The sequence below is a fragment of the Euprymna scolopes genome, chromosome 44 (genome assembly GCF_053919585.1).
Source record: "Euprymna scolopes isolate OS-2025 chromosome 44, ASM5391958v1, whole genome shotgun sequence".
In the NCBI taxonomy this organism is placed as follows: domain Eukaryota; kingdom Metazoa; phylum Mollusca; class Cephalopoda; order Sepiida; family Sepiolidae; genus Euprymna; species Euprymna scolopes.
In genome coordinates, this window is record NC_136525.1 from 7,662,655 (window position 1) to 7,687,654 (window position 25,000).

At 33.2% G+C, this 25,000-nt stretch overlaps 2 protein-coding genes across 2 annotated transcripts in view; one reads left to right on the top strand and one right to left on the bottom strand.

Annotated features, from left to right (window-relative positions):
• The window catches only part of LOC145268675 (uncharacterized), a 14,049-nt gene extending 11,543 nt beyond the window's left edge, over positions 1-2,506 (top strand). The window contains exon 2 of the mRNA XM_080124168.1: positions 1,437-2,506. Within this exon, the coding sequence (XP_079980294.1) occupies positions 1,445-2,110 (666 nt within the window). The 5' untranslated portion in view covers positions 1,437-1,444 and the 3' untranslated portion in view covers positions 2,111-2,506. The remainder of the gene's footprint in view (positions 1-1,436) is intronic.
• Positions 2,507-14,870: 12,364 nt separating this feature from the next.
• The window catches only part of LOC145268669 (uncharacterized), a 12,798-nt gene continuing 2,668 nt past the window's right edge, over positions 14,871-25,000 (bottom strand). Inside the window, exon 2 of the mRNA XM_080124159.1 lies at positions 14,871-16,213. Within this exon, the coding sequence (XP_079980285.1) occupies positions 15,351-16,202 (852 nt within the window). The 5' untranslated portion in view covers positions 16,203-16,213 and the 3' untranslated portion in view covers positions 14,871-15,350. The remainder of the gene's footprint in view (positions 16,214-25,000) is intronic.

The window sequence follows — 25,000 nt, forward strand, 5'->3', positions numbered from 1 at the left end:
CAAACTTTGGAAATCACTACAATATAGTCGGTACAATATAATAATCAATATTGGGTTTATAATAATATTCGGGATCAGCATAAATTAAAATATCATATTTTAGCGTATTTTATGTTGTCTGGTGGTAAAATACGCTTATATATATATATATATATAGTCATCCACATACAGTACTGTTTCGCTGTTTCACAGCTCATCAGTGCGGCTAGACAGGCAACTACCTCAAGCCAGGATTGAAACCCGACCGTTTGTACGGCAGTCAAGGCTCCTAACCATTACGCTATTGGCGGCTGCTTGAACGAGTAGTGAGTTTAACGATGTTTTGATATCGTCTGAAATACCTCCGCTCGATTTGTTTACACAAATATATATATAGTATAATTTGTAATACTCCGAATTTTACTGGATTTATATAATTCAGTAATCGTTCAGATACCAATAAATTTTCAGCCAAAAAGAGATGACTTAAACTGTAAGCTACAACATTACCATGTTTCATAATTAGAGCATTCATATATTGTTTTAACAAAAAACCAAGACACCAAAGAATGGACTGATAGCAACAAATAGTGTATTTCATCGTTAGTTACAATTGTTTCAAAACTATTCGGACAAATTCAAACATTATGCAGAGTAACTAACGATGAAATACACTATTTGTTGCTATCAGTCTATTTGATGTCTTGATTTTGTTAAAACAATATATGAATGCTCAATTATAAAATATCATAATTTTGTAGCTTACAGTTTAAGTCATCTCATTTTGACTTAAAAACTATTGGCATATGAACGATAAGCGAATTTTCAATTCTATAAACCCAGTAAAATTCGGAATACTATAAATAATACTATATATATATGTGTGTGTGTGTGTGTGTGTGTGTGTGTGTGTGTGTGTGTGTGTGTGTGTCCTCATCGCATAAACCTGACGAATCCTAGTGTGAATGAAACGCGGAATATTCTGTGTAGCTTAATTGCCATATATATTTTATAACTTTGTACTTTGGTCTACCTATGTATTGAGCATTGTTGAAGTAAATACTTAAAGTTTACTTATAAATTTATACTTTCGTATACTAATTTATGTGATTAAATGAAATAGTCATATATATATATATATATATATATATATATATATATGACTATTTCATTTAATCCATATATATATATATATATATATATATATATATATATATAAATCCATATATATAAGTGTGTGTGTGTGTGTGTGTGTGTGTGTGTGTGTGTGTGTGTGTGTGTGTGTGTGTGTGTGTGTGTGTGGATTTAGTAAAAGAAACACAATAAAAACTAAAATTTTAGGGGTTTTTTTTTTTCTGAATATAACTTTAATCCGTGCAGACAAAACTGATTGATTACCGCAACCCGGGCAATGCCGGGTATTTAAATAATAAAATTGTTTTCTTTTCTGATTTCAGTCGCCATTATGAACAGGTATATGATGAAACACAGACCCATGTACAACCAGATGTGCAGAACCGGAAGAAGATACCGTGGAGTCATGGAACCCATGTCCCGTATGACCATGGACTTCCAAGGAAGATACATGGACTCCCAGGGTAGAATGGTCGACCCCAGGTACTACGACTTCTCCGGAAGCAGTGACCGTTACAGTGGAAGATCTATGTTCAACTACGGATCTTACATGGACGGTGGTCAGCGCTACGGTGGCTTCATGGACAATCCCGAGAGGTACATGGACATGTCTAATTATCAGATGGACATGCACGGACGATGGATGGACACGCAAGGTCGTTACAACAGCCCATTCAACTATTATGGTTATAACAGACACGGTAACTATCCCAGTTATTATTCGTACAATCGTAACATGTGTAACCCTGAGAGGATGATGGATATGTCCAACTACCAAATGGATATGCAAGGACGATGGATGGACAACTATGGACGCCATGTCAACCCGTTCTCTCACTTCATGTATGGCCGAAATATGCATTATCCCAATTTTAATTATTATTCTGGCCGCTACATGGACTACTCAGATATGTCTAACCCCCAGATGGACATGCAGGGACGCTACATGGATTCGTCCATGTCAAATATGTATGATAACTATAATAATTATTATTAGACCTACATCGACTTTTATTACTCCGCCCATTTTTTTGTTACTCCGCCCATTTTTGTTACTCCGCCCAATGCTAAACTTGAAGACAAAAAGTAAGATCGTCTGGGAAATGTAAGAGAAGATGAAAAAAAAGAAAAGAAAGATGGCGGACGGATAAACGTTGGCTGGGAATTCTGGGATAGCAGGAAATAACAAATTAAAGAAAGGAAATAATATATTGTCCGGTTGGAAAATTTCCTAAGCGAACTTATTCAATTTTAACTTTGAAGGACAATTTCTTTTCTTTTCAAACAATTGAAGAAGAATTGTTGCGATGATAAGAAAATAATCATTGGTTTCATTTTGATTTTTTGAGTCTGTATGATTTTTTTCAAATAAAATTGTATATTTTCGACAATATTTTGTACTTTCTTATTTATTATTTTTGATAGCATGCTAATTCTAACGAAATGCACACACACACATATACACACACATGCGCGCGCGCACACACACACACATACAGACACACACACACACACACACACACATATATATATATATATATATATATATATATATATATATATATATCGACATTTAGGAATTTAAATTTTATGATTTGAAAAGGTTAATTTTCAAATATAGAATTTTTTTATTAAAAGATTATGTAAGTGCTAAGTCTGTGATAGGTTAAATTTAGTTTTTTTTGTGTGGGAATTTAAACTGCGTTCTTTTATTTTTATTTTTACATTGTTTTACTCAAATCTTCTTTAGCATAAACATGAGATTTAAATTTATGCAGATTGCATATCTATTATTATAGAAGAAATGATTTGCGGCGATTTTAAATAGTATCTCTTCTTTTATCATAAATTGAACTAAATAAAAATAAATAAATAAAATAAAATGGTGATTTCTCTACCACTAAGCTATATCTGCAGATTATAAGAAATCATTTTTTAAAAAGAAATGATTTGCTGAGATTTTATTAACTCCCTTTGTTGGTGCAACTAAAATATTCTCCTGTATCGGATGAATTTCTGTATAAAACGTATATAAAAAAAACTGCACCAGATATATGAATTAGCTTAATGTAAAATTTACAAAAGACAAGCTCAGCCGTTTCGGAATCTATGAGGAAGGAAGGAACTCGCGCACACACACACACACACACACATGACTTTTGAGGACGATTAATCGGAATCGGGAATCAAAAAAATTTGAACTTTTGAGGGAATCGGAAAAAATGTGCTATTTTCCGATGACAAAAACGATTTCTTTAATTTTTCATTTAATTTTGCTTAAAAACAAAATCTTCAACTACTGGTAATGATAATAAATTAATAAATATTTATTGATTTTATCAGTTAAACTAAAGCCTATCGATCACCTCACTTTACAAGTGTGTTTTTACAGTAATCGGAAAGAAATAAAAACTTTATAGTAAAATATTTAAAGATCGAATCCGTAACTGTATTTGTAATTAAATATTTGTAATATGTATTTGTAATTAAATATTTGTAATATGTATTTGTAATTAAATATTTGTAATATGTATTTGTAATTAAATATTTGTAATATGTATTTGTAATTAAATATTTGTAATATGTATTTGTAATTAAATATTTGTAATATGTATTTGTAATTAAATATTTGTAATTAAATATTTACAGATCGAATCGGTAATTGTATTTATAATTAAATATTTGTAATATGTGTTTGTAATCAAATATTTGTAATTAAATATTTACAGATCGAATCGGTAATTGTATTGGAATCGGGAAAAATAATATATATATATATATATATATATATATATATATATATATATATATGATTTTCAGAATGTGAGAGATTATATATAATAAATTCCAAAGCCAAACAAGAATTTCTTATGTGCGGGGCGTTTTCTCAGTTGGTAGAGTGCTTACCTCGCATGCAAGAGGCTCGGGTTTCGAATCCTGAGTTGGGATGTGTCTAACTGATGAGCCCAAATGGGGGCGAAACTCGAGTTTTGGTCTTCTGGTTCGTTGACTGTTATGGCTCTTGTGGTCTGCGTTGTTTGGCTGTGGAATTTATATATATATATATATATATATATATATATATATATATAGAGAGAGAGAGAGAGAGAGAGAGAGAAAGAGAGTGTCATCCATATACAGTACTGTTTCGCTGTTTCACAGCTCATCAGTGCGGCTAGACAAGCAACTACCTCAAGAGCGAAATCCGACGTTACCTAGGATTAAATGATGGTCAACTAATTTTTCACACTCCCATTTTTTTTTTTTTTATCATCCAGAAATCGTCCATTTTCCAATCAAATTGCTGGTTCGTTTGCTCTAGTTGGGGACCCATCACAGAATACGAGGAGAAAACTTCACGTGCCTTTCTGCAATAACTTAGTTCATAATAGTCTACATTGCACTGTAGAGAACCTACTGCTGATTTTATGAAATTATTTTATATATATGGCTTGAATTAAAGTTTAAAGTGCAAAAGTCAAGTATCATGCTTCAATTGTGCTCTAAACAGAAGCATTCGTTTCGAACACGCCCCTGTCATACACAAAGAATCTACTGCTAGTTTTATATGCCGGGGCTTACAGCTTGTGTGGTAATAAGACTTCTCAAATGCACTTGTGATGTTAGGCTGTATAAAGTGTTTACTTTAGAAAAAATCGACTGTTCCTTCTTTCAACGGATTTTTTTGATTATCGATTGTTGATACTTTCTGAAGACATTCCGAGGCAAAACCTATCTAAGAACACTGCCAGGCACATTTCTATTGTGATTTTCATTTTAATCTTAGTCGGTTGGGGCATTCATAATATTATGTTTGTTCAAATAAAAAGGCTTATTTATAAATAGATATAGGGGATTTCTATATCTATCTATATATATATATATATATATATATATATATATATATATATATATATATTATAACTACTTCATTTCTTCACATAAATTTAATATACGAAAGTATAGATTTATGCGTAAACTTTAAGTATTTACTTCAAAAGTGCTCAATACGTTGGTAGAGGTAGTTAGTAATTTATAAAATATATATGGCGATTAAGCTACACTGAATATTCTGCGTTTCATCCAACTATAGGATTCGTCAGGCTTATGCGCGAATTCTGTTGTTGCTTCTTGTTTTTATATATGTTGAGGATTTCTAGTTGGCCAATCAGTATAAAAACTATATATTAATACTAGACTACCTGTAACCCGTTGGGTCAGTATGTTATATTAGCTATGGAATTAATATATGAGCATGACAGTTGTGGCGTAAAGAAAATAGTTTTCTGTGACATAAGAGAAACATTCCTATGAAAGTATATTAAAATGAAAAAAGAATATAGATACATTTCTATGAGTCGTTCTGTTTATAATTGTTTATTTTTGAAAAAAAAAAAACTCACAGCCATTAAATTATAAGTAGTTTGTCATACTTATAGATAAATGTGCACTGAACAGATACCATAATACTTAAAGTTAAATTCAAATTTTGATACATTTTTTAATTTAAAGGCGAAAAAACACAAAAGCAATTGAGACGCTGAAAAGTACACAAAGTACAAAACGTTTTATTGTCGCGTTGATTATTTATTTGTAACGCAAATTAAAAATCATATTTTCGGTGTTATTTATTTATGTTGGTAGTGTAGAAGAAAATGTATGAATGTTTTTTTAAGAAAGGTGTATTAAAAAATGGAGAATAAATTGAAATAAAAATGAAGGCGGTGGGTAAATCTCCGTTGTAAAATGCTCTTATGGTTGTCAATGGGTTAAAGTAGATTTATTTGTAAGAAAATTGCGTTAAAATAACTTAAACGTAATACGGAAATGAATGATGTAAAAACAATTCAGAAAGTATTAACAATTGTTAAGAAAAAATAAGATATGCTTTTAACACGGCTGCCGAGAACAAAGAACTTTGTTCTCGGCAGCCGTGTAAGAAGTATATCTTATTTTTCTTTTGTAATTATTGGGATTTTCCCCCTTTTCCTTGTACATATTTGTTAATTATTCCATGGATTTCAGCCTTTTGGATTATTTTGGACCATCTTCCAATTACGCGATTTCCTTGGATTTTACTTATGCGAATGGAAAATTAAATTAACTTTCTTGGACTTACATTTTTGGATTTAACCGTCATTGGATACCTTACCTTTCACCTGACTATCCATTCACGTGAAATCACATTTTTCTTCATCATATTCCCTCTGCTTCACTTTTTGTTATCAAGTAAGATCTTTGACTTACTTGCAGTTTCATCAAATACTTTTGTATGCAAAATCCGATCAAGCATTTTGCTAATTCCTACCCTCTGATGAGAAGGAAAATATTCTTCGAAATCCGCGGATCCAGGACTATCCACTTATTAAGTGTTTCCTTTTTAGATTAAATATGTTTTAAACTCTTTTTCAAAGTGTTTTTAACATGTTTTATTAACTATTTGCTCTTATTATAAGCTCTATCTCCTACTTGGTTTTATCGAGCTTTTACATATATATATATATATATATATATATATATATATATATATATATATATATATATATATATATATATATAAGGCTGAATGTCTGTGTCTGTGTCTGGTCACGAATAGTCTCCTATATGGTTGACTATTATAGAAAACTGATCACATATAATGATAGAAGATGTATCGAGACACAGGAATGGGTATGTTTGATCTGGCAGAACGGTGGTTCATTAAAATTGTGGGGTCTGCGTACGCGCCTGGTCCACGAAGTATGGAAATAAAAAATTTAAAAACTAAAAAAAAAAGTTTAGAAGTGTTTTTGATATAGATGTACATAAGAATACTTTGATAAGTATGTTTTAACTTAAATAGGGATGATATAATAAAATTGTGCGGTGTGCCTTCACGCCTGGCCTCCATAGAATGGAAATAGGCACAAACTTTAATAAAGACTTTTCATATCTATCTGTGTAAGTATACTTTGATAATTATGCTTCAGTTTGAAGAAATATGGTATAATAAAATTATGGGGTGTTCATTCGCGCCTGACCTCCATAGAATGGAAATATGTCACAAAGTTTAACAAGGTTTTTAAATATAGATCCACAGAATATTGTGATAAGCGTTTCAGTGTGAACAGGTATGGTATAATAAATTATGGGATTTATCCATTTTATTTTTACTTTCATCATATTTTGCTTTGGTTTTGATACCTCCAAATTCGAAGCTATCTCTTTATAACCCTTCCTTTTCATAACCTATCATACTTTCATAAATCAGAGTCCATTTTCTGTAGGCTGTTTTTTAACTCAGTCAACAACGGGTACTTTTGCTAGTATATATATATATATATATATATATATATATATATATATATATATATATATATATATATATATATGAGCAAACAGTTAATAAAATATGTTAAAAAACACTTTGAAATGAGTTAAAAACATATTTAATCTGAAAAGGAAACACTAGATAAATGGCTAGTCTTTAATCCGCGGAGTTTCGAAGAAATACTCTCCTTCTCATCAGAGGGTAGGAATTAGCAAAATGCGGGATCGGATTTTGCATGCAAAAGTATTTGATGAAACAACAAATAAGTCAAAGATCTCACTTGAAAACAAAATAAGTTAAGCAGAGGGAATATGGTAAAGAAAAAGGTGATTACACATGAATGGATAGTCTGGTGGAAGATAAAAAATCCAGTGACGGTAAAATCCAAATGTAAAACTTCAAGAAAGTAAAAAGAATTTCCATTTGTACAAGTAAAATCCAAAGACATCCCGTAATTGGAAGAAGATGCTCCATAATAATTCAAAGGCAGAAATTTATATATATATATATATATATATATATATATATATATATATATATATATATATATATATTAGCATTGCCCGGTCGTAAAATACGTTTGAATATGGTATTTTGATTTATTATTAAATTATATTGGACCCAATATATAGTAATGATTTAAAAAGTTAAAAAAAAAAAAAAAATGACTCGTGCATCACCATCGAGAATCGAAACCAAAACTTTTAGCTTAATCTTTACTTTTTCCTTTGACGTTAATACCTGAGCTATGAAGACACGTTCGTTGCAGGACTAAAAATTAAAACATGAACCAATAGCTATTACGTTACGCATGCATAATCGGAATGCTGTCGTTCGACCTTCACCTGGCAAATTACATTTCTTTAATTGCCACACTTTTGAACCGATTTTCCCCGACTAAAACTCAAATATAAAGTTTGAATACTCTATATTTATTATATTCATTACTATACTTGGCCTTCGGGCCAAGATCAAAGTGTAGTATCTGTCCGGCAGATACTACAAGCAAAGACCAGATGTGGGGGCAACCCCACATGCCTGACCTTTAACCAGCTCCCATTTCCCACCTCTCGGGAGCTGGTCCCCTTTTTCCCTTCCCCCTCCCTTCACTCCTCACATTAAAAATCGGCCTTGTGCCTAATTTGCTCGGTGGGGGAGCAAATAAATACCATCTGTTCCGGCAGATACTGCAAGCTATGACTAGCTATGACTAGCAAAGACCAGATGTGGGGGCAACCCCACATGCCTGACCTTTAACCAGCTCCCATTTCCCACCTCTCGGGAGCTGGTCCCCTTTTTCCCTTCCCCCTCCCTTCACTCCTCACATTAAAAATTGGCCTTGTGCCTAATTTGCTCGGTGGGGGAGCAAATAAATACCATCTGTTCCGGCAGATGCTGCAAGCTATGACTAGCTATGACTAGCAAAGACCAGATGTGGGGGCAACTCCACATGCCTGACCTTTAACCAGCTCCCATTTCCCACCTCTCGGGAGCTGGTCTCCTTTTTCCCTTCCCCCTCCCTTCACTCCTCACATTAAAAATTGGCCTTGTGCCTAATTTGCTCGGTGGGGGAGCAAATAAATACCATCTGTTCCGGCAGATACTGCAAGCTATGACTAGCTATGACTAGCTATGACTAGCAAAGACCAGATGTGGGGGCAACTCCACATGCCTGACCTTTAACCAGCTCCCATTTCCCACCTCTCGGGAGCTGGTCCCCTTTTTCCCTTCCCCCTCCCTTCACTCCTCACATTAAAAATTGGCCTTGTGCCTAATTTGCTCGGTGGGGGAGCAAATAAATACCATCTGTTCCAGCAGATACTGCAAGCAAAGACCAGATGTGGGGGCAACCCCACATGCCTGACCTTTAACCAGCTCCCATTTCCCACCTCTCGGGAGCTGGTCCCCTTTTTCGCTTCCCCCTCCTTTCACTCCTCACATTTAAAATCGGCCTTGTGCCTAATTTGCTCGGTGGGGGAGCAAATAAATACCATCTGTTCTTCAGATGCTGCACTTCTATTTCTTGTTCTCTTTCGGTGGAGGAGAAATCCTTCAGGACTGAGACAATTTTTATTTTTGTACCTTTTCTCCACGTTAAAAAACGACCCTGGTGTCTAACTCTGTCCGGTGGGGAGGCATAGTAAATAGGTACTCTATATATGAAGTTTCATGTCTGTAGACCAAAAACTGACAGAGGAGTTTGGTAGGCAAAATTTTTCAAACAAATATATATCCACATACATAAATATATATTGAAAGATGTTTGCGTTTACTATAAGCTTTTTACGCAAATATTACGCAAGTATAAATCATGTAGAATATCTGCATGAATATAATTACACGCAATAACTAAAGACGATCATTCTAAAAGAAAACCGAGAAAAAAAACTAATAGGGAATTAATTAAAATGAATGTTTAAAAGAATATGCAAATTATCTAGATATCTTGCTAGTGAATGCAATTCCACGGCTCATATATAACAAAGTTGTATTTTCCTTTTAAATAAATAGAAAACGGGGTTTTTAATATGAACATCAATACACACACAAAAAAAAAAAATTATAAGAGTACCGAAGAAGATATAGCATTTTTTCTCATATACATATTTTGTTGAACAAGCAGGGGTAATCCCTGTATTATTTTTCTTGCGATACTTAGTGAAAAATCTCATCTACTAAGCCAAACGCAATTTATCCACTAACGAAATATTTTATAATAAAACATAAAACCAATTCATCTACTAACGAAATAGTAGACACTCTCTGATATAAAATAAACCCTGATTAATAACAACTTCCCACATTATATCGTCGACCAACAAATTAAACACACTTTAGCCGCCATTACAAACAACACCAACAACAACGACAACGACATATTCTGTTTATAAAACCGAAAAAAAAAATGAGATTTATCGTACATAAACTCATTTGTACCATTAAAAATAAATTATCAACTTAAAAAATTAAAACAACTTATTTACTAATAAGCAATAACTTAACACCCAACAAGAATAAACTAAAACAAGTAACGCCATGTATGCTTGTAAATGTCTTATAGAGGAATGTATCTCCATCCTGGGCCCAACTCTCTTCCTGATCTACATTAATGATCTTCCAAATAACATCCTTACATTATTCGTAGACATTTATGCCGATGACGCTACAGTCTATGGTAGCACATCAAAGATTTTAAACAACCAAGTTCTCTCTGATTCTCTCTCCTCTTATCTTGAGCATGTGGTACAAAGGGGAAAGAGGTGGCTGGTTACTTTTAATACATCTAAAACCAAGCTTCTATCTTTACATAATCGACGCTCTGATCCCCATCTGGCATCGGTTGAAATGAATAGCTCTCGTCTTGGGAAGGGGTGGAGGCTTCATGTTTTGACAAGCTTCTGGGCTTGACCTTTACTCCTGACATGAAATGGAACATTTATATTAAATTCATTGCCAAGGTTGCTGGAAAAATGGTGGAAGCCTTCTACCGCTCCAGTAGATATCTCACTCCTGATGCAATTCTTTATCTATATAAAAGCCAGGTACAGCCAATAATGGAGTACTGTTGCCACATCTGGGCAGGAGCTGCTAGAAACAGCTTATCCTGCCTTGACAGAGTTCAAAATAGAGTTGATAACTTAGTGGGGGATGCCCTTTTCTCTTCAGTGCAACATCTTTCCCACAGAAGAGACGTTGCTAGCTTGTCTCTGCTTTATCATTATTTTCATGGCAAGTGCTCAGCTGAGCTTCAATCTATGGTCCTCCCACTGCTCCAAGATCAAATTGTCTATCACTGGATGCTAGTAGCGAGCACTGGTAGGAACTGGCATGTCGTGTTATTTTGAGGCGTTTGGTGGTCACGGGTAAGTGTATATGGTAAGTACTGTTTTTTGAATTGTTCAATGTCTCTTATGTTAAAACTGAGTCAATGAATAATAAACGCTTTTATTTCAGCAAGGTCCGTAATTTGCATAAATATCCAAAGCATATCGTCACTTCGACGTAAGGGGCTACTAATTGAGGTCATGTCTAGCAAAGATTAAGAAGATATTTGTTAATGTTACATTTAAACTTCTGCATATCAGTACAGCCAGGGAAGCAGGCAGCAGGAAAGGGAATTCCAAAATCTAGCTGTTCGGGGGAAGAAACGATTAGAATAGAAAGCTTTCTGGCATTTAGGGACATCAACAGTGAAGGGGTGATATCTTATTGCTAAGCAGGTTTGTTGGGGATATGTACGTCGAGGGGATACAAGTGCAACGAATTCATCAGAACACATTCCATTAAAATATTTGTAAAACATGCACAGTGATGCAACATTGCGGCGATGGGACAGGGGCTGGAGCTTAGTTGACAAAGTGGGACCGATTAGATTGATGGCTCTTTTTTGCATCCTATCTTAGAGGGAGAGAGACTAGTGGTAGATGCACCAGCCCAAATGTGGCAACAATACTCCATGCATGGGCGAATGGTGGCTTTGTAGAGGTACAGGATACTCTCAGGCGTGAGTAGTTTTCTAGCTTGATAGAGGGAACCCACCTTCTTTGGCCTTGTAGAGGTACAGGATATTTTGTCCTTTCAAGACTAAGGTCAATTAGCATCTCTCGTCTTTGAATTTGTTAAATAATAAAATATTTAGAAATTTATAAATAATCTGAATTGGAATCGGTAATTGTATCGGAATCGGGAAAAATATTGAAATCGTCCCATCACTATTTCGTACCTCTGTTGATTGTAAAACAAACCCGAAAATATTATTTAAAAAATAACACGGTCCGTAAACTGCACAAGTCCCATCCGGCATCTGAAGTGATTCTAAAAGAAGAATCCAGGTTGTCCTCGATGATCGTACATCTAAACAATATGATATAAATGCGGGTGTACCTCAGGGGTCTATCATCGGACCTTTATTATTCCTAATTAAGTTCTGCAAAAGGAAGCAGAAAAACAAAAAGCATCAATTTTAGCTACATTTCGTCACAGGAAACCAATATCTTCAGACAGCCTGATCTGGTAGCACCAGTCTGATACCTTAAAAAATTCTGATTTTCTTGATTCCCGATTCTGATTAATCATCCCAACACTAGAAAAAAAATTCTATTTTCTGGGTCAGCTGTTGTTTTGGGTCGATGATATGTGGAGATTTTAAATCCTCTCATAATATTCATCACTATTCATCTGTCAATCTATTTCATCTCGTTAATGTTAATCTTCAAAGATTTTTTTAGTCTTGATAAGTGTCAACTAATTTAGTACAAAAAGAAAAAAAAAAAGGTTCCTTATGAAATCAGTTGGTGTGGTTCCCATGTGTCTTGAAAAGCTAGTGCCCATTGAAACATCCAGGTTGTCCTCAGCTCAACAATATGATATAAATGCGGGAGTACATTTATTATTCCCAATATTCATAAAGGATCTCCCTGATAAAATTGTTTCTAAGATAGGTACATTTGCTGATGATACCACGCTCTATAACAGGCATGAGGGGAAAACAAATGAACACATATCTAAGGAAATGGCAGAAACGCTAGAGGATGACCTCCAATCTGTAGTGGAATGGGGACAAAAATGGATGGTCACATTCAATGCTGCCAAAACTAAGCTTGTTTCCTTCCATAATTACAAGAAACCTTCTCAACCTCCAATAGCTATGACTAAAAATACATTACCTGAAAGTATGTATTTCAAACTCCTCGTCTTAACGTTCACAGGGAACATGAGTTGGAACAGATACATTGAGAGCATTGATAATGAAAGAAACTAATTGTTGTGGTGGCACACATTCATTTGCATATGTGGATAGTAATTACACATAAATAGGAAGACTCAGTTAGTCTGAGTGTGTGTTCACCAGAAGCCACCGAAGGCCGCCGAGAGCAGATATGTTTCTCCAGCAAAGACTCTCTTATTTGACACCATTATGTAAATATCCTGTAAATATACCTTTTCCTAATACACTTCTTATTTGATCTACCTTTGTTTGTTGAGTCGTCATTTGTATTGCTTTCTACGTTACTTGTTTCAACCTGCAAACTTAACACTAATAATCAAATTTGTTAAACGGCGCCTAATAATACGTATTTATGTACGTAATCTGCGTTGACCAGTTTTATTGCTTGATTTATACGCATGATAAGATGGAGAAGAAGAATTGAAAGGAAAATGGAAGCATTTAAACTGTAAAATCGAAAGACGAAGTGCTACGACTTCGTACACTTCTTTCATTGCTTCGTTTGGCCATATGTCCAGAACATCACTTACAGGATCCCCCACAGCATCAAAGCCAGCCTGATCGCCACCATCCGCCGAGTATTCACCAAGCTCCCGCCAGTGCTTGTTGAAAAGGCTGCTCCCAGTTCCAGACCCATATCGAGGCGGTGATTGAGGCTGAAGGCAACTAAATTAAATAGGTGTCAGCTATACTGCATAATCAAGTTACCTGAATTGATTTTTTCAATAAAAGTTTTAAAATAAAGCCGTAATGTTGTTTCATTTAGGGCGACAAATTTATCGTTCCACCTTTATATCTATATATATAAATAAATAATAATGATGCTGATACGTTAGCATATAAAATTATATAGGAACAAATTTTGGTCTTTAATTTCCCAAAACAGCTGCATGGTAAACAGTTGATGATCCTCGTTTTCTATTTAGCATATGAAAACTAGAATAATATATAATACCTGAAAGTACTTCTTTTAAACACCTCGAACTAACATTCACAGGGAACAGTTACATTGAGAGCATTGCCAAGACCACTGCAAAGAAGATGGGCTCTCTCTACCATACCAGAAAACTACTAACGCCTGAAAATATCTTGTACCTCTGTAAGGCCACCATTCGCATGTATGGAGTATTGTTGTCCCATTTGGGTTGGTGCATCTGCTACTAGTCTCTCGCTCCTAGACGATGTTCAAAAGAGAGTCGCCAACCTGTTAGGTACTGAACTGTCATCTAAGCTTCAGCTTCTGTCCCATCGACAAAATGTTGCATCCTTCTGCCTGTTCTACAAGTATTTTAATGATGAATGCTCTGACGAACTGCCAGCCCTTGTACCCCCTCGACGTAAATACCCCTGACAAACCCAACTAGCAGCTAAATCCCACCCCTACACAGTAGAGATCCCTAGATGTAAGAGAGCTTTCTACTCCAGTAGTTTCTTCCCCTGGACTGCTTAACTTTTGAACTCCCTTCCAGGTCCCTGCTTTCTCAACTGTACTGACATGCAGGAGTTCAAGTGTAATGTGAACAGACATCTTGCTGCCCAACTCCCTACATAGTACTCCTGTAGGTTATGTCCCTGATAGTAGCCCCCTACTTCAAAGTGCCAATGTGTCTTATTTGGGGTAAAAATGTAATTAAAAAAATAAATAAATAAAATAGTACATCCGGATTGTGACTGAAAATTTGTCGGAAGATCGAAAAATGACGTACAAACTACAGACTATTTTGGGGGGGGACATTTTTATTTACCTTACACAATGATTTGCAAAAAATTTATTACAATGTTTGAAAAAAAAATTGATAAAATATCAAATAGACAGTCTATCATATTCAATGAAATATGCTTGGTAGAACAATTAAAAAACATAGCTACACCATATATATATATATATATATATATATATATATATATATAGGTGGTACTTTTTTTCTAATATGTTGATTTCCAGATCACGTGACGAGGAGGCGATCAACCATTGGTTTATGTGGCTTTGTTGTTGTTATCAGCCATATAAAAGAAGTGACCTGAAAGTTTACTTCCTCTTTTCTCCCTTTTTGGGCCTCATTCTTAAATTGTGTTAATAAATAAAATATTTCTCTTATTGATATTGTTCTTCTAGCAATTGTTCAGCCGTCCAATAAATTCAAATCGCAAATCCTTGTGGAAGGTTTTATCACATATTCTCGTGGTCTGCTTCCCGTTTTAATACCAGTTGTAGTAGTTAAAGGGAAAATCCATGTATCGTCCCTGCATGTCCATCCAGCGTCCCTGCATATCCATCTGCCAGTTGGAATAGTCCATTCCGGGGTAGTCCCATCGGCCGTACCAATAGTAGTTCTGGTAGGGGTAGTACATCTGTCTTCCATACCAGTTGTACCAATAGGGGCTGCTGTGTCTTCCCTGCATATCCATCCAGCGTCCCTGCATGTCCATCTGCCAGTTAGACATATCGAAGTATCTCTCTGGGTAGTACATGTAGTAGTAGTTATAGTACCCGGGGTAGTTGCCGTAGCGGTTCCAGTAGTTGTAGAATTGGTAGAACGGGTTGCAGTAACGTCCCCACCTGTCCATGTAACGTCCGTACATGTCCATGGAGTAGTTGGACATGTCCATCCATCTCTCAGGGTAGAACATATGGCGGCCGTAGGAGTAGTTGGGATAGTAACCGTGTCTGTTGTAGTTGTACATCATCCAGTAACTGTACGGGTTGCAGTAGCGTCCCTGCATGTCCATCCAACGTCCATACATGTCCATCTGGTAGCCAGACATGTCCATGTACCTCTCGGGGAAGTCCATATATCGGTTGTACCTGTAGTACCTATCACCATCCATCATCCATCCGTAGTTGAACATGGATCTTCCGTAGTAACGGTCATAGTCGTTGAATCTTCCGTAGTAGTCGTAGTACCTGGGGTCAACCATTCTTCCCTGGGAATCCATGTATCTTCCTTGGAAGTCCATGGTCATGCGGGACATCGGTTCCATCATACCTCGGTACCTACCGCGGTACATGTTGCCGTAGAAGTTACGGAATCGGTTCATGTAGCGATTCATGTTGATCAAGACTGAAAATAGAAAAACAGAAATCAATTCGTTCGATTAATAAAAAAAAATTGGTTGCTTATCGATTTCTTCTAGAGTTTTAGAAAGAAATCGATTCTGATTTTCTTTTCGGACTATTGATCATTTTTATTTTTGGTTTCTATTAATAAAATCATTTTTTAGAGGGAGTCAATAATTTAACCCTTGCGTGTTGCGGAATTAAAAGCTGATTCTAAGATAAGAAACGCATCTGAATATGAATTCTTGGATTACTTAATGCCTTGTCAATGCAAAAGAAATCATAAAGAAGTCATGCATATATATATTCTTATGAAATGATTAAATATATATATCTATATCTATATATATCTATAAAAGTGAACGTGTCTGTCTGTCTGTCTGTCTGTCTGTCTGTGCGTCTGTCTGTCTGTGTACATTTCCCTACGCAATAACTCTGTCAATTTTTAGTCCATAGACTCGAAACTTGAAATACCGGGTACTGAGATTTGGGAAAATCGATGTGACGGGTGTCAGCCAGAAATTTGGCTGTTAAGGGGTCAAATTTCAACGATTTGACCTTTAAGAACTCTACCAAACTCCTCCGACAATTTTGGGTCTAGACACTTGAAATTTTAGATATAGGTTCCTTGAACCTGGATCTAACTTAATAAAGTGATTTGAGCCCGAAACTATAAATTTTAAGGGGTCATAATAGGGGTCAAAGTTTTAAAAAATTAACCATTATTTTTGTTTTTTTGCTTTTTTTGCACAGCATACACCTCCAAACACCCGAGCAACGCCGGGCACCCCTGCTAGTATATATATATATTTAATCATTTCATAAGAAATGTATATATATATATATTTATATTTAATCATTTCATAAGAAATGTATATATATATATATATATATATATATATATATATATATATATATTTAATCATTTCATAAGAAATGTATATATGTATATATATATATATTTATATATATATATATATATTTAATCATTTCAGAAGAAATATATATATATATATATATATATATATATATATATATATATATATATATATATATATATATATATATATATATATAAATTACAATAAGTTTACCAAGGTAATCAAAATGGTAAACTTAAAATATATTATAAATATAAATGATTATAATATATATATATTTAATCATTTCATAAGAAATATATATATATATATATATATATATATATATATATATATATATATATATATACTAGCAAAAGTACCCGTCGTTGACTGGGTTCAAAAACAGCCTACAGAAAATGGACTCTCATTTATGAAAGTATGATAGGTTATAAAAAGGAAGGGTTGTAAATTTGGGTTGAATTTTTGGGTATCAAAACCAAAGCAAAATATGATGAAAGTAAAAATAAAATAGATAAACACCATAATTTATTATACCATACATGTTCACACTGAAACACTTATCACAATATTCTGTGGATCTATATTAAAAAAAACTTGTTAAACGTTGTGACATATTTCCATTCTATGGAGATCAAGTGCGAACGAACACCCCATAATTTTATTATACCATATTTCTTCAAACTGAAACATAATTATCAAAGTATACTTACGCAGACAGATATGAAAAGTCTTTATTAAAGTGTGTGCCTATTTCCATTCTATGGAGGCCAGGCGCGAACTTAGACCCCACAATTTTATTATACCATCCCTATTTAAGTTAAAACATACTTATCAAAGTATTATTATGTACATCTATATCAAAAACATTTGTAAACGTTTTTTTTTTTTAATTTTTAAATTTTTTATTTCCATACTTTGTGGACCAGGCGCGAACACAGACCCCACAACTTTAATGAACCACCGTTCTGTCAGATCAAACATACCCATTCCTGTGTCTCGATACATCTTCTATCATTATATGTAATCAGTTTTTTTTAAATAGTCAACCATATAGGAGCCTATTCGTGACCAGGCACATACACACACACACACACACACACACACACACACATTCAGTTTTATATTATTGTTATATATATATATATATATATATATATATATGTTCCAGTTTAAAGGTATTCAAGTGCGAGAACTAATAAATTTAGCAAAGTTATTAAGAGTGCTCAATATAAGAAGAGCAAGACATTTTTTATCAATATAAACCAACTTACGTGGTCGCGGCACTGGACATGCTAATATTTTGGACAAATGGTCGGTTAAAACCAGAGGTTGTTTCTAGCGGTTGTATTTTGAAATGCTTGAACTGTGCGTGGGCAACGCGAGAATTGATTCTTTGATCCAGTGGTCTCCATTAATTTACTGTTTTGATTCCTCATCGTAATACAGCTTCCTATTCCAGTAGATTCTTCTCAAGATCCGCAGCGTTATGGAACTCTCTGCCTGCTGACTGTTTTCCTTCTACATATTGCCTTTTTTTTTTTTTTCAGATTAAAGTCTTCTGTCTTTGCAACAAGCATCTTTCGTTCCTGTTAGCCCCTTACATCAAGTGGCTTTATGTCTTGCCTGGAGTGATTTCCATTAAAAAGCAAAAAGAAAATTTCACTCTGTATGGTCTTGTCTTATTACTCGCTTCCAAATTTTCCTTGGTTGGTCAAACTCCCTGCAATCCCAAACTTCCGTGCTTTTTCACCTGCATTCTTGGTCTTTGCGATAATAATCTCTTGCTATTGTTTGCTCTTTACGTCAAGTGGCTCCATATTGTGTCTGGAGTAATTTTTATACAAAAATATAATTAATTTTTGCTAGCTGGTATAAATTTCATAATAATGACTAGGGATGTGACAACAGCATATTCTTTTCATTATTTTGACTCTCGAGTATATATCAGTTAATGTCTTACATGGTTTTAGGTTGACATACTGGTTCTCATTATATCACCAAAGTTAAGCAACGTTGAGCCTGGTCAGTACCATTTGGTACTGACCAGGTGCTGCATGTAGGAGGGTATCAACACCTCCTTGCAGGAATTGCAGAAACCTAAAGTTGCCATCTCGGTGGATATACAAGTAACTGGAGATCAGTTATGAATTTGATATTCCCTAGAAATTTCCTCTTTTGGAGGAAGCCGATTAAACACGCCTAGTGTTAGTGTCACTTTGGTGGCAGACATAGCACAACAGGAGTCGATAATAATAGTCATTGTTTATTTTAAGATTGACCTAAATTATTATACAGCATAATCACGTTGACATACTGGTTCTCATTATATCACCAAAGTTAAGCAACGTTGAGCCTAGTCAGTACCAAATGGTCACCCAGTTGGTACTGGCTAGGTGCTGCATGTAGGAGGGTATCAACACCTCCTTGCAGGAATTGCAGAAACCTAAGTTGCCATCTCGGTGGATATACAAGCAACTGGAGATCAGTTATGAATTTGATATTCCCTAGAAATTTCCTCCTTCGGAGGAAGCCGGTTAAACACGCCTAGTGTTAGTGTCACTTTGGTTTTGGGTAATTCATTATTAGGGCTATGACAAGAGAATATTCTTTTCATTATTTTGACTCTCTAGTATATATCAGTTAATCTTATGTTTTTAGATAGTGATGTGGTTCTTGATTGATTAACTGTGTCGGATATATACTCGAGAGTCAAAACAATAAGAATATTCTCTTGTCATAGGCCTAATAATGACACTACCAAATTAATTTTTTTTTTTTTAATTATTTGAATCGTATATCGATTTATTGATCTGATATCATAAACAGAACATGATACTATTAGCACGGCGCATGGAAATTCCACAAAATGAGAATTATATTGAATCAAAAAATATGTTTTAATAAAACTGATAGTTTTTTTGGATTAGTTTTTTGAACAGCAAAACCAATAACACGCAGCAAATCTGAGTTCACTAACATTTCTATGAAATATAGCACTGCCCCAAATGAGATAAATTAATAAGTACTCAGAAAGTAATATTGTGCTACATAGTTCAATACAAATAATAAAAAAATCCACATTATAAGAAACAATCCTTAATTTACTCCTTTAATCCCGCACCTTTCAGCAGACAATGTACTTCCTTTTTCCCTGTTTCTTTCAAATGTTCCCTTTTTTACATAACGTTTCTTCAACTTTTTTTTTCCTGCATCTCGAAATTACTACGAGTTCCTTTCTTACACCCATTACAACAATAATTATCAAAATGATATTCGAAAACGAGGCTACATCAAGGGGAGGTCACTCTCATATTTGTGTCCAAAGTTGCGAAATTGGCCTTTTTAAGGACAAATTTCGCGATTTTTACCCTTTTTTTTTTTTAAGGAATTTATGTTTTAAAAGTTGTATATCGTCTTTTTAAAAGCATAATGTATAGCCTAAATGAGAAAGAAACAAGCAGAAAATATTATATAGATATTCACAAATGAGGCTACATCAAAGGGAGGTCACTACATCTGTAGAACCATACTACCCACTCTAGAAGTAGAATGCTTACATAGGAAAATGATAATGATCATATTTTTTGTTCAAAGTTGGCAGATTGGATTTTTTAAATCCCGTCAATTTGGCCCTTTTTTTTTAAGCAATTTGGCCTTCAAAAATTGTATTTGGCCTTTTTTAAAGCATAACGTACGGACTAAGGAAGGGACAAGCAGAATATTATGTAGATTTTTTTTTCCATCAAAGGAAGGTCACCATGTTCTTGTACAGGTTTGCCAGATTGGCCCTTTTAAAGCCAAACTTTGTGAATTTGGCCTTTTTTTAAAAGCAATTTGGACATAAAAATTGTATTTGGCCTTTTTCAGAGCATAACGTATAGACTAAGGAATGAACAAGCAGAATATTATACAGATTGATTTTTTTCGATTAAAGGGAGGTAACACATATTCTTATACAAGGTTGTTAGACTGGCTCTTTTAAAACCAAACTTTGTGAATTTGGCCTTTTTTTTTTAAAGCAATTTGGCCTTCAAAAATTGTATCTGGCTTTTTTCAAAGCATAACGCACAGACTAACTAAGAAATGAATAAGTAGAATATTATATAGATAAATTCACATTAAAAGAATGGATGGTGATAGATCACTACTAATTAGTGATGGGGTGCTTCCAGTATTTTTTCCGATTCCGATACAATTACCGATTCCGATTCTGATTCTTTATAAAACTCTAAATATTTAACTAAAAGTTGTTATTTTTTCCTTATTAAAATAAAAACACCCATTAAATATGCCTACATTTTCTCAAGCATAAAAAACACTTGGGGGAGGGAAAGATGGTGGGATCCTTCTACCACTCCAGAAGATATCTCACTACTGATGCAATTCTCTATCTATATAAAAGCCAAGTACGTCCAAGGATGGAATACTGCTACCATATCTGGGCAGGGGCTGATAAAAACAGCCTATCCTTCCTTGACCGAGTACAAAATAGACTTTGTGGCTTAGTGGAGATGCCCTTTTCTCTACCCTGTACCCTCTCTCCCACAGAAGAGACGTTGCAAGCCTATCCTTGTTTTTATCGTTATTTCCATGGCAGGTGCTCGTCTGAAGTCCAATCTCTGGTCCCCCCCCTCGCCAATCTTTCACGAAAAACACCCGTCTAGCTGAATCCACTGTGAAAAATTTCCCCCACTCTTTGTCTGTGCCTAAATCAAAACGTGGATTCCATGAACAAAGCTTCTTTCTTAGAACTGCACGCCTGTGGAACTCTGTTCCGTCTGCCTGCTTCCCACCTGACTACAACTTGGATGTCTTCAAGTCCAACGCTAACAAATTCCTAATAAACCGCCCCCTTAAGTAAACACTTCATCAAATCTCTACACTAACGTAACGTACTTGCAATAACCCTTATCCCTGAGTGGCTTCCGGGCCTTGATAATTGGTGACCACTGTGTAAAAAAAAAAAAAAAAAAAGATCCATACATTTTGGTTTTATTGTTTAAAATCAATATTTACCATTTTTATCATGACTATCAGCAATAGGATATTTTGCTTTAAACAAAAATCAAATGAAAAACATAATTAAAAGATAAGCACAGATCTTTCCGATTCCGATACCGATTCTGATATCCTGTAAGGGGAAGACAAAAAGAAAAAGAAAAAAAATATTTTCCATCAAAAGGTCAACAGAATAGAGGTAAATCTCACTTTAACAGCGAGTAAAAAAAGGGAGAAAGTGTTTTGTAATTTGACGGGTATTTTTATTTTCTGGTATATGATTGTTTTATGTTTGTCTGCTTTTTTGTTTTGTTTTGTTTTTCTTTTACACAGGCATCACCACATTATCAAGGTCCAGAGGCCACTCGAGGATAAGGGCTAAAGAGTGTACAGTAGAAATCGGACAATATAGTAACCAATTCGGTAAATTTGTTAACTTATATGGAACGGCTCATCAAGAACTTGTTTACGTTAGACTTGAAGACAACCATATTGTAGTCAGCCGGAAAGCTGGAAAACGGAAGACAATACCGCAGGCGTGCAGTTCTAAGAAAGAAGCTTTGTTCATGGAATCTACGTTTAGGTTTAGGCACCGATAAAGAGTGGGGAAAATTTACTTTAATGATTCATAAAACTAAAACTTTACTTCAATAATTCATAAAAATAAAACTTTACTTCAATAATTCATAAAAATAAAACTTTACTTCAACAATTGATAAAATATAAAACTTTACTTCAATAATTCTTAAAACTAAAACTTTACTTAAATAATTCATAAAAATAAAACTTTACTTCAATAATTCATAAAAATAAAACTTTACTTCAATAATTCATAAAAATAAAACTTTACTTCAATAATTCCTAAAAAATAAAACTTTACTTCAATAATTCCTAAAAAATAAAACTTTACTTCAATAATTCCTAAAAAATAAAACTTTACTTAAATAATTCATAAAAATGAAACTTTACTTTAGTAATTTATAAAAATAAAACTTTACTTCAATAATTCATAAAAATGAAACTTTACTTCAGTAATTCATAAAAAATAAAACTTTACTTAAATAATTCATAAAAATAAAACTTTACTTCAATAATTCATAAAAATAAAACTTTACTTCAATAATTAATAAAAATAAAACTTTACTTCAATAATTCATAAAAATAAAACTTTACTTCAATAATTCATAAAAAATAAAACTTTACTTCAATAATTCATAAAAATAAAACTTTACTTCAATAATTCATAAAAATAAAACTTTACTTCAATAATTCATTAAAATAAAACTTTACTTTAATAATTCCTAGAAAAATAAAACTTTACTTCAATAATTCATAAAAATAAAACTTTACTTCAATAATTCATAAAAATAAAACTTTACTACAAGAATTCCTAAAAAAATAAACCTTTACTTCAATAATTCCTAAAATATAAAACTTTACTTCAATAATTCATTAAAAATAAAACCTTACTTCAATAATTCCTAAAAATAAAACTTCACTTCAATAATTCCTAAAAAATAAAACTTTACTTCAATAATTCATAAAAATAAAACTTCACTTCAATAATTCCTAAAAAATAAATCTTTACTTCAATAATTCATAAAAATAAAACTTTACTTCAATAATTCATAAAAATAAAACTTTACTTCAATAATTCATAAAAATAAAACTTTACTTCAATAATTCCTAAAAAATAAAACTTTACTTCAATAATTCATTAAAAATAAAACTTTACTTCAATAATTCATAAAAATACAACTTCACTTCAATAATTCCTAAAAAATAAATCTTTACTTCAATAATTCATAAAAATAAAACTTTACTTCAATAATTCATAAAATATAAAACTTTACTTCAATAATTCATAAAAATAAAACTGGAAATAAATAAAATCCGGGCATTTTTTTCTCTTTTTAACAGCTTTTATTATCGTTACTCTCCCGTTTCGTCAAAAAGTCTCTGGCTGCCACATGTTCATCTTGCCTGATGTTTCTCTTTCTTCCAACCAAATGTATGCCACAGCCAGCTCATTCTCGCTTTCACTTTATACGTCCGTCTCCTTCGGCTCCGACTTTGTTTCTCTCTAACTATGTGGTGTCCTTTGTTTTCCCTTTTCCTTTCGCACCAGCTAGCGCACACTTGCCCATTTGCATACGCGTTCAAACGCTGCTCCTGCTGCGAATATAATCGCTTGCCATCCATCCTTCGCTGTTGCTGATATTTTCATATGCGATCTCTTACAAAGAAGGAGTTTATTTTTTTCCAAATTTTCATTGCATTATTTTTATTGCATTATTTTCATTGTATTATTTTCATTGTATTATTTTCATTGTATTATTTTCATTGCATTATTTTAATTGTATTATTTTCATTGTATTATTTTCATTGTATTATTTTCATTGTATTATTTTCATTGCATTATTTTAATTGCATTATTTTCATTGTATTATTTTCATTGTATTATATTAATTGTATTATTTTCATTGCATTATTTTCATTGTATTATTTTCATTGTATTATTTTCATTGTATTATTTTAATTGTATTATTTTCATTGTATTATTTTAATTGCATTATTTTTATTGCATTATTTTCATTGCATTATTTTCATTGTATTATTTTCATTGTATTATTTTAATTGTATTATTTTAATTTCATTATTTTAATTGCATTATTTTTATTGCATTATTTTCATTGCATTATTTTAATTGTATTATTTTCATTGCATTATTTTCATTGTATTATTTTCATTGTATTATTTTTATTGTATTATTTTAATTGTATTATTTTAATTGTATTATTTTCATTGTATTATTTTCATTGTATTATTTTCATTGCATTATTCTCAAAAAATATTTTTTAAAAGCTACACTTTTTAGCCTGTCGATTTATAATTAGCGCTTTATGCTA